This window comes from Lepisma saccharinum, chromosome 29 (genome assembly GCF_977018435.1).
Source record: "Lepisma saccharinum chromosome 29, izLepSacc3.1, whole genome shotgun sequence".
Taxonomy (NCBI): domain Eukaryota; kingdom Metazoa; phylum Arthropoda; class Insecta; order Zygentoma; family Lepismatidae; genus Lepisma; species Lepisma saccharinum.
Window position 1 is genome coordinate 45290507 of NC_139257.1, and position 11482 is coordinate 45301988.

The window sequence follows — 11482 nt, forward strand, 5'->3', positions numbered from 1 at the left end:
GTTATAATCCATGATTCACATCCATACATTAAAATAGGTCTTATTAACGTTTTGTATAGCTTAACTTTTGTTTTCCTTCTGATATACCGGGACTTCATATGTTTTCCAAGTCCAAAGTAACTTCTATTTGCCATACTTATTCTGTGTTGAATCTCTGTCAGAGAATCTCCTTTTTCTGTTATATACACACCAAGATATTTAAATTCCTGTACTCTCTCGAAGGAGAGCCCGTTAACTTCAAGATGTGTAGTACTAGTATGCACCTTGGTTATTTCCATATATTTTGTTTTAGCAGCATTTACTGCAAGCCCCATTTTTTGTGCTGCTGTAAGGAGATTAGCTACAGCTTCACGCAATGCTCTTGTTGTTCTAGCTATTATAACCACATCATCTGCATATGCCATCATTTGCACTGACTTGTTTATTATAGTTCCTCTAGTGTCTATGCCTGATTCTCTGACAGCCTTTTCTAGTGCAATATTGAATAGCATACATGACAGGGCATCTCCTTGACGCAATCCTTGTTTTGTTTCGAATTCTTGAGATAGCTGATTTCTTATTTGTACTCTACATCGCACTTTTTTTAGAGTCTCTTCTACTAGATTTACTAATTTCTGTGGGATGTTGAATTCCCTCATGGCTTCAATCAGCTCGTTCCTTCGTATGGTATCATACGCAGATTTAAAATCTATATAGAGGTGATATGTATTTATTCCAAATTCTTTTGTCTTTGCGCATATCTGTCTAATTGTATGTATGTGGTCTGAGGTCGATTTTCCCTCTCTAAAGCCACATTGGTAGTCACCTATTATTTTGTTTACATACGGGGAGAGCCTTCGGAAAAGTATATTAGAGAGAATTTTGTATCCGGTGTTAAGTTTGCTGATGCCTCTATAGTTTTCTGTTTGTAGGCGATCCCCCTTCTTATATATGGGGTATATTATACCTTCTTCCCATTGTGATGGGATTTCTTCATCCTTCCATATTTTATCTAGTAGATTTTGAATGCTTCTCAAGAAATCCCTTCCGTGAAGTTTCATCATCTCTGCTGTTATTTTGTCAGATCCTGGCGCTCTATTGTTTTTCAGCTTCTCAATGGCACTCTTAACTTCTTCAAGGCTAGGTCCCTGCTTTTCCTGTTCATTAAGCTGGGGATTTGTTACATTCTGATCTTCTTCCGTATGCTGATTCTGTTCTTGCTCCATTCCACTTCCATTCTGGTTTTGTTCATTCAAAAGTTCATTAAAATGTTCCTGCCATCTAATTAAAATATCCTGGTCATTACTTAACAGTCGTCCGTCTTTATCCTTACATATATATGCTCCAGTTTGGAATCCTCGCATTTCATTGACAGTTCTATAGAATCTTCTACTCTCTCGTTTTCCATTAAATGATTCCACTTGTCTCATTTTACTTTCCACACTCTCTTTTTTCTTTCTCTTATGTATTTTCTTTTCCTTCCTTCTCAGTTCTCTATATACTTCTAGCTTTGCTCTTGTAAAATAACTTTGTATCATATTTCTGTATGCTTCATTTTTCTGCTTGGTTATCTCCTTGCACTCCTCGTCAAACCATTCATTACGGTTTTGTTTCTTCATTTCCCCTATTTCCTCATCTGCTACTTTTATTATTACATCTCGTATTTTGCACCACTCCTCATTGGGATTGGTGTTGTTCACGCCATCTTCCAGGTTTTTCAGTCTGTCAGTAATCTTTTGCTGATATGTTTTCTTTCTGTCTCTTTCCTTCAATTTATATATATCATATTTTGTGATTTTACTTTCTTGCCTTTTGTGTATACATGATATTCTGTTCTTGATCTTAGCAATCACCAGGTAGTGATCTGTGTCCACATTTGCTCCCCTAAAACTACGTACATCTAAAATGCTTGATTTGTGTTTACTATCTAAAATTACATGGTCTATCTGGTTACTTGATCTCCCATCTGGAGTTCTCCATGTTGCTTTATGTATATCTTTGTGAGGATAAAAGGTGCCTGCTATGATCATTTGATGCCTATTTGCAAAATCAATCAGTTTTATTCCATTATTGTTACTCTCATGGTGCAGGCTATGAGATCCTATCACAGGTTTAGCCCAGATTTCCCTGCCTACCTTTGCATTAAAATCTCCAAGCATTATTTTGATATCATATTGGGGGCATGAATCGTAAACCCTCTCCAATTTATCATAGAAAGCATCCTTTTCTTCCTCAGATTTATCCTCTGTTGGTGCGTGGGTTGTTATCAAGCTGTAGTTATGGAACTTTCCCCTAACTCTTAAAATGCAGGTTCTATCATCTATTGCCTTAAAATCCATTACAAGATTTTTCATCTTTTTCTTTATTAAAAAACCTGTTCCAAACTCATGTTTTTCTCCACAGCTATAATATATTACTGTGTCTTTCTGCTCCAACACATCCTTCCCAGTCCACCTAATTTCCTGTAATGCAAGAATATCAAGCTTGTATTTATTAAACTCTTCGGTAAGGTTTCTTAGGGCTCCAGTTCTGTATAGAGATAATACGTTCCATGTTCCTACTCTCATATCCTTATTCTTGCCAGTTCGTCTTACATATTCCAGTCCGGCTCTCTGATTTGAAGGCTTCTCAACAATAGGTGCTTTTACTGGGTAGAATGGTCAGTCCCACGCCAAACCCCCAAGCTTGGGGGACCAGGATTTTTTTTTTTGGGTTTACTCCCCTAGGGAGGCTGGCTTCACCATGCCTAAAGAGTCCTCCCTACCCTTGGTTTTCTGTTAGGGTTTCCTTCCCTTAGCCTTTGGGGATCCCTCCCCTCCCTCAAGTGTCAAGTAAACTGCCTTCCCCCTCAAAAAAATGTCATTTTGAGCGATTAAAATACATAATTTTAACCTTAAAATTTATTATGAAGGAATAATATTTAGAAAAATACATAGAAATATAATTGTAGCCTATAATGTGCTTAACATCACAGGTTTTGTCTCATTGTCGTAGGACTTACCAGAGCTGAGAAAAAAAGTTGCCGCTGATGCTTACGAATGGAGAAAATGACGCGCGCCATGATAAAAAAATGCCCGCCATCTTCAAATCGGTGATAGTAAAAATAAAATAAGAGTGGTTCTGAACTGTCAATATATGAGGCTCACACCACTCAAAAAATAAACTTTTTTAAAAATGGTCAAGCAACCAGCTGGTATGATTTCATATGGATTGACCCGTACGTCCATGTGACACGAGGGTCTAACTCATCGCACCAAACTTAAACACCTTGGTGATGTGCTGTATTTCGCCTTCTGACAGCAGGCTAAATGCTTTCGCTTTAGTTGTTAGGCTAAATCTAGTGAATTTATGCTGAAATTTTTAAGTTACCTTGTTCTAAACCCAACACCACCAGGGACGTAGCTAGGTTGATCAGTTTGGGGGCCCAAATGTCAGAAATTTCTCAATCAAATCATTAAGAAATTTAACAACAATGAGAGAGAGACAGACGTTGTAAAATTAAAATCAACTCTCAAATACACAGGCACGCCACTCACCATCCTACGCAGGATGTTTTTTTTCTGGCGGGAGGTGTTAGAATTGAAAAAGTGGACAACACATTAGTGGGTTAAAATTGTATTAAGAAAAAATAATAGTCGTGGCTAATTTTAATGGTGATTTGCTGCTTGATTGAGTTGGCGTTTTAAGCCCACTTTATGCGCAGGAAGGTCAATCGGGACTGGACCTACAGTTTATAGTGGGATCCGAATCACTGTGTGCCTCAGCTGGGATCCTAAACCGGGAACCCTTGATTACAAGCGGCGACGCAACCACTGCGTCATCGGCGAGGCCAGTAATGGGGTTTTTGCTTGATTGATTTTACTTCGCTTTTCTGCTACTTTTGGGTAATTGCGAAGATCAGGATTGATGATATGATGAAATTGATGAATGGACACTCAACAAACACCCATGCTCAGACCGGAATTCGAAGCCGGGACCCCTGGCGTTGTAGCGCGATGTGCCACTTTTTTTTTGTCTTTCTTAGGATACTAGTCCAAATTCTCTGACAAACCGACACCGAACAGAGGCACATTTATTTTATTTGTGAAACAAAGTTTCTACCGATTTCCTGTTATAAACTATTTCTGGAAAAAGTACATTCGTGATTCTATTGTGTTCAAGCTGACAGAGACAAATTTGAGGGTGTACCGCACCACACACTTGCATTTAGGGTGCGACCAAATTGAGGAAGGATGAAAAGAAACGGACAGAAGGTCGGCCAAACCAAAGAGAATGGGATACATCCCATTTTCTCTGCCGTTGGCGTTCAGGGCCAGAAGCCAGAAGGTCCACTGGGCTCCTTTCCGCCCTCTTGTGTTTACAACCGCGGGAGGGTTTCTCTGACATCAAGATGAAACTGCCTTCCGAGTATCTTATACTTCAGTACTACAAAGCACGTAGTACTGTTGTTTCTTGGAGTAATGAACAGGGGTGTATATTTATGGACGCTGAAAACTTTTAAAACAGCAGGTAAATAGGCACCCAACATGATGAAAATACACATATGCACTTGATGGCACAAATGCTGACTTGGTTGTTTTGGTATTTTATTGTATTTTTCTTATATTTGCGTCACTTTATTTACATTCGATTAATCGCTTCGAAAATGATGAATAGTAGCTAGATGAAATTGATGATATGGAAAATGCTTTATTCAAAGAAAATACTAATAAGAAGAAAATGAAATGTGAATTTGAGCATATTGCAGGGAAGAAGATGAAAGGACAATCACGAAGGAACATTGACAAGACAAAACAGAACCAGTCATAGGATTACACTGGCTGCAGGTGGTCCCGGGTTTGATACCCGGTGGAGGCACATAGTGGTTCAGATTCCAGGTCCAGTCCCGATTAGCCTTATTGTGTATAAAGTGGACTTAAAAAAATTTCAATCAATCAATACACTGCCTGTGGGTCCACATACCCGAGCCTCATCAATGTGCAGCAATGTAGTTCACGGTATACTACGTGGAAGAAAGGTTAATACTTGAGCACCCTCCATAAACACCACTCCCTATTATAAATAATATTGGTGGTTTACTGGGATACCGCAAGCACACGTGTGTATGTGTGTGCGTGTAACAAAACATAATCATTACGCAATATTAATAACCATGTTGGTTTTGAGAGTAGAATTTTACTAGAAATGTATGTTGTCTTGTTTGTTATTTCAGTTTTCATAATGTAGCATAGATGCCGACATAAGCCTTGAGCGGTGTGCACTTGCGCCAAGATAACTGAAGCATTGACACTACAGACTTCCCTTCCTCTTTCTTTCACCCTGGCACTTGTATGTTAGGGTTTCAAATGCGTTGATGGATCTGTAATATGGGAATTTGATTCGAATAAATCCTCAGCTGGGCATCTCATGTTTACAGTTTATACCAGAGTCGAACCTAGCACCTTTTATTTCGAGGCGATCGTGTTACCCACTACCCTTCGGGGAGGTCCCTGTCTGTTTTCCAACTGGTTGTGAACTTCAAGAATGATGACGTTGGATAACAAATTATACTGTACATATGTTTATGGTATAATTTCTTAAAAAAATAATCTTGTTTGTGAGTGCAGAACTATTGTAAATATTTGATGGCACTGGAACCTCGCCCTTTAATAAAGGAGAATTGAATTGATATGATATTAACAGATTTTGCACAGTTACAAATATGATTTATGTACACTACTAATCAAAATAATATGCATAAAATATTAACCAGAAACTTACTTTTCTCCAACTACACGTAACATCATTTTTGTTATTCGATAAATATTCAATTATTCATCTATTTGACATTAATTTCATTGCCAGGGAACTTGTTTTTATGTAAATTATTCCGATCTTAACTACAGGTAAGCTATGTAATGAATATGCGCTGTTATATCTCTATTGTTATACAGTCTTTTTACCTATTTGTGTAATAATAATAATATAATATTAATTTATGTATTGTAATTAGTATTAATTTTATTTAATATAATTATTTTAATTTAAACATTATTATTATTCCTGAGACACTAGGTTCAGACCTAGACGCGTGTAAAGTCGGCTCCGAAAATAACGTTCGCTTTTTATTAACATAGAGCATTATCACGCCACCAAATGTTCTTACGGTACGTATAAGTAGTCAACCCGTGGCTTGTAGTACTATAGATTTCGCTCCATATCCCACAACGTACTAAAATTCCACTTTTTACAAAAAAGTTCTCAGTTCTCAATTCTCGTGCTTGTGTGTGAATAGCGACGCGGAGACAGTGCTACCACAAGAGCCATGGCGAACAAGAACCTCGGCCAACGATTCAGCGCGCTGGAGGCGAAACTCAAGACCGTGGAGGACAAGGTGGAAGCGGCTCTTTGCAGCGAGGCGCAGTTGGATCCCGGGGCAAGGGTGGCTGATGCCCCTTCTGGACTTGAGGAGTTACGGAGGGAATTGCAGGACATCAGAGGCGAGCTGGTCGTCTTCCGGGAAGACATGGAAACTATTCAATCCCAATTGACTCACCAGGAAGAGGAATTAGATAAGCTGCAACAATACAGCCGGAGGGAGTGCTTGCTGCTGCATGGAGTACCGGAAACGCCGGAGGAGGTCCCCACGGAAGTTGCTCTACAGATATTCTCCACAAAACTTGGCGTTGAAGTTTCTTCTGACTTCGTGAGCAGATGCCATCGCCTGGGAGCACCGAGGAAGAGAAGGTCGGCAGCCGACGTCGTCAGACAAGGTCATCGACCTTTAATTATAAAATTCATCTCGTATAAACATCGCGATGCTTTGTGGCGAGCGAAGAAGAACTTCAAGGGGAGCCAATACCTACTAACGGAGTTGCTGACTCCAAAGAGGCAAAGGCTTCTCCAAGACGCCAAGGCAACGTTCGGCAACAACAAGTGCTACACGATCGATGGAAAGATTGTGGTAGTTACGCCGGAAGGGAAACATTTTATAGAAACTGAGCGTGAATTGAAATCCCTCACGTGCAAGCGTTCGTAATGTGAGCGTCGCCGAAGACGAAACTATGAGTGTGTTTTTAGTGTTCTATGTGAAACTTTTTCATATCTTTTTAACCATGTTAAAGAAACAGCCATTGAAAATTAACCTTTTGTATTCGTGTATGTGCGTGTGTGTGTGTGTTGTGTGTAGTGTTCATCTTTCATTATATGTAATTATGCTCGAGCTGCTCAGTTGGACACCCACAAGGATTTCTCTCAACGTAAGTACGCTGTTTCTTATCATTAATATACGTATCTGCTCTGTTCCTTCACTCACTAGTAAACAATGTCTCAAACTAAGCAGTTGGTAAACCTGCCCGCGCACGGCGCATCTGGAACTCGCCCCTTCCCTCGGACCCCTAGGAAAAGAGGTAACGGTTTCACAGGCTGCCCGTCGCCCCCGACACTTCCCAACCGAACCCCTCCCCTCCAGTGCCTCACAATCGCGTCAGTAAACATGAGGTCCATCTCGGGGAAAATAGACGAGTTCAGACACATTGTTCTCGAAAGCGAATATGATGTAGTAATCGTCACAGAAAGTTGGCTGAAGAACAACGATGACGCTTCCAGTTTCCACGTCGAAGGCTACACGGTACTTCGAAAGGATCGAGTCCACAAACGCGCCGGTGGCATTGTTGTTTACTGTCGTGCTGATATTCCTGCCCAGATGCTTGACTGCGAAAATGTTGCTCCCGGCGAGGACATAGAAATACTATGTGCGTCATTGAAAGTAAATAACAAATCACTTGGCATAATTGCCGCATATAGACCCCCAAATATCCCCTATACTAGGTTGTCAGTTCTTGAAGATTACATTGCGCACGTGTTTCCTACTGTGGATAATTTAATTGTAGCCGGTGACATGAATAGCGATTATTTATCACCTAATAAACCAGAAACAGTTTTCCTCAAATCAATAGTAGATACTTTCGGCATGACGCAAGTCATTCGTAAACCCACTAGAATCACAAGAACCTCTAAAACATTAGTGGACGTCATCATTGTAGATGATCCATCCATTGTACACTCCGCTGACGTAACGGTGCCGATCAGCAATTCAGACCATTGTTTGACTTACATCACGGTCCTTCTTGAGAAACCCGACAAACGTTTCAAAATAATTTCGTACAGAAACTACTCATCGTTCGATATGGAGAGTTTGGAAACGGACGCTAAACATTTTCACTGGGACAATATTAAGCACTTAGAGAGTATTGACAAAAAAGTAAACTTTCTTAATAATGGTATTAAGACTATTTTTGATAAGCATGCCCCTATACGTACTGCACGAATAGCCAAGAAAAAAGTACCGTGGGTAACCGACAATACCAAACTATTAATGAAACTTAGAGATAATGCTCTCAGAAAATATAAACTGACGAACAATCCGTCACATTGGGATTATTATAAAGAACTGCGGAATTTCACCACGTCGGTTATAAGACAGGAGAAGAAAGCCTACCTCTCGTTCCACATCAATAGAAACGTCCATGATTCGAAATTAATGTGGAAAGAGATAAAGAAATGTGGTATTTACGGAAAGGTGTAGCCGAGTGTCCCACACTTTTTAAATGATCTGCATCTGTTAAACACTCACTTTATTGACAGCGCCAGTCCCTCTAACCAAGAAACCGATCTCATCCTCGAAGAGTGCGAACGCTTCCTTACAACTACATTTACTGAAAACGGCGACACCTTCTTCTTTCGACCCGTCAAAGAAGTAGAAATTGCACAACTCGTGTCCAAAATCCGTTCCAATTCCTGTGGCACAGACGGCATAAACCTAAAAATGATAAAGCTAATTCTTCCACACATTCTTTCACCTCTTACTCACTTGATAAATTTCTCGTTACATGAGAACACCTTTCCCCTTGCATGGAAGGAGGCTAGAATCCTGCCCTTGCCGAAGAAACGACACGTGACCGACATGAACGACTTACGACCAATTAGTATATTACCTGTCTTATCAAAAGTTATCGAGAAAGCAGTGTACAAGCAGATAGAAAGTTTTGTTACCAAAAATCAAATATTGCCTGCAGTACAGTCTGGTTTCCGACCTTCCCACAGCACCGCAACGGCGCTCATGAAAGTAACAGACGACATTTTACAAACACTGAACGAAAGTAAGGTTGCAGTCTTGGTGTTGCTTGACTTGTCCAAGGCGTTTAATCTTGTATCTCATCAGCTACTCCTTTCGAAAATGAGTTACTACGGTTTTTCGCCGGGAGCAATAAAATGGTTCCAGTCTTACCTTACTGGGCGAGTGCAATCGGTGACGCTTCCCTCAGGAGCTACATCGACTCCCCTTACGATACCCTCAGGGGTTGCGCAAGGAAGTATTCTAGGCCCTTTTCTATATTCCCTCTTCACCGCCGACCTACCCCTAAATGTACGACACAGTGTACCTCATTGTTATGCAGATGACACACAGCTGATGATGCCAGTAGACCCCAAAAATGCAAAACCAGCAATTGGTCTCCTGAACCGTGACCTTCATGCTATTTATAAATGGTGTAAACGTAATGGTCTTGTAATCAACCCCTCTAAATGCTGCTTTACATTAATTGGTTCTAGCGCTGCCTTAAATAAAATTCAAATAAATGGGTTATCAATTAATATTAATGATGAGAGGGTCCCACACTGCACAACTGTTAAGAACTTAGGTGTGATATTTAATGAGAAACTTGACTGGCAAAACCACGTAACGTCTCAGAGTTCAAAAGCTTATGGTATACTTAGATCACTCTATAAATCATCGCACTTACTTTCGACTGATGTTAAATTGCGCCTTATGCAAGCTCTAGTTCTTCCAATTTTCGATTACTGTGACGTTGTTTACGGTGTTAATTTAACAAAAAAGAATGCTAAAATTGCACAAAAAGTACAGAATTCATGTATACGTTTTGCATTTAGCTTGAAACGAAGGGATCACATACTGCCTTACTTAAATGACGTTAACTGGCTGAATATGACACGACGCAGAAAACTTCATCTGGCCTGCACAATATTCAAAATTCTGCAAACAAAAACACCCACATACTTATACGACAAACTCCAATTTAGACACGACATACACAACTACACGACTCGACACTCTAAGAAACTTAATCTGGACAGATTCTCAAAATCCATATTCCTGTCATCCTTCAAAGCTGCTTCTGCATATTGTTGGAATGCGCTGCCACCAGATGTTACCTCGTGTGCGACATATAACAGCTTTAAAAGGGCAGTAACAAAAGTACTTCTACATGAGCAAGGACAAATCATCAGTACACATGACTAGATTCAGCATGCTTACGTTGAAATCAAATCAAAACAAAAAATGAGCAGATTCGAACCCAAGATGAACATTTTGATGTGTATGAATGAGAGAAATTGTTTTTTTTTAATCTTTTTAGTGTGTTAATTACTGAAATATTTAGAAGTGAAAATGTAATGGAATCCGTATGTTATAGTAGTAATTGTATTTTGTCTGTTTTATTGTAGTAGATTTTGCGGGTTAAGTGGTAGAGCAGCCACAGGCTGAACTTCGCCCATGAATAAAGAAATTCTAAATTCTAAATTCTAAAGGAAATTCTAAACATATTTCTAGATACGTGCCTGGTAACAACATGTCAAATTTTGTTCACATCTATTTGTCATTCTTACGTCAAGTCGTGGAATTCCAAAACCAATATGTTTTTGTAAGAACACTACAAAAGCATGGTATAAGAATAAGAATACATAAATCGACAGATTTAGTTCATACCGCAGGGAGATGGCGATGATGATAATGACGTAATAAATAGTACTACCAAAAAACTCTCAATACTCCACTATAACACATCTCCGAGAGTTCAAACAAACAGAAATCATTCGTATAGAAAATAATCTTCAGAAACAATGGAAAAACTTTTACTTTCTTGTGGGGGTACGGTAGGTTAAGGGTACGCAAAAAGACAATTTTGGGAAATTGTTTAAAAAATAGTAACCACTCCTCTTTTGGACTTTGAAGGTTACTTCAGCCACAAAAGCCATCAGAAAAGTCAGTGTTGATCCAGCATTACAATGTCAATGGGAATTTACCAGAAAGTATAGAGTGGCAATGGGGCTCGATTCATTGATACATAACAGGTGTGAACAATGTGAGAAATTTGTATTTTAGCTATTACTAGAATATACAAATATTTGGTGAGCATTTTAAATATCGTATGTAAAATGAACATTACTAGTAAAAGTTTATGAATTGTCTAGTTTGTTTATCAGCTGAATCTTCTTACTGGATTCTTTACTGTAGACAATTTACGGCGTATAAAGGTACGGGATGAGGTTTTATTTCATATTGACAGCCATCTGCAAGTAAGTTAATTCAGAATTTCGAATAGGACCCACATGTCAAGTTACCTGGGCCCCTCTGGCTGAACCAGTGTGCCTCTTCTTATCATTATAAACATCGTCTTATGATATTACTGCGAGACCACTCAACCACCTCCCACACATTAAAAAA

The 11482-nt window shown here is 39.4% G+C and overlaps 1 protein-coding gene across 1 annotated transcript; it reads left to right on the forward strand.

The window, feature by feature from the left end:
- The first annotated feature begins 7282 nt into the window (after window positions 1-7282).
- On the forward strand, window positions 7283-8545 carry LOC145981481 (uncharacterized). Its single transcript, XM_083114711.1, has one exon. The coding sequence runs from the start codon at window positions 7283-7285 to the stop codon at window positions 8543-8545; it is 1263 nt and encodes a 420-aa protein (XP_082970837.1).
- The last annotated feature ends 2937 nt before the right edge of the window (window positions 8546-11482 follow it).

Excerpts from the sequence above, each read along its gene's own strand:
- LOC145981481 (XM_083114711.1), top strand. The coding sequence starts at position 7,283 with ATGTCTCAAACTAAGCAGTTGGTAAACCTGCCCGCGCACGGCGCATCT.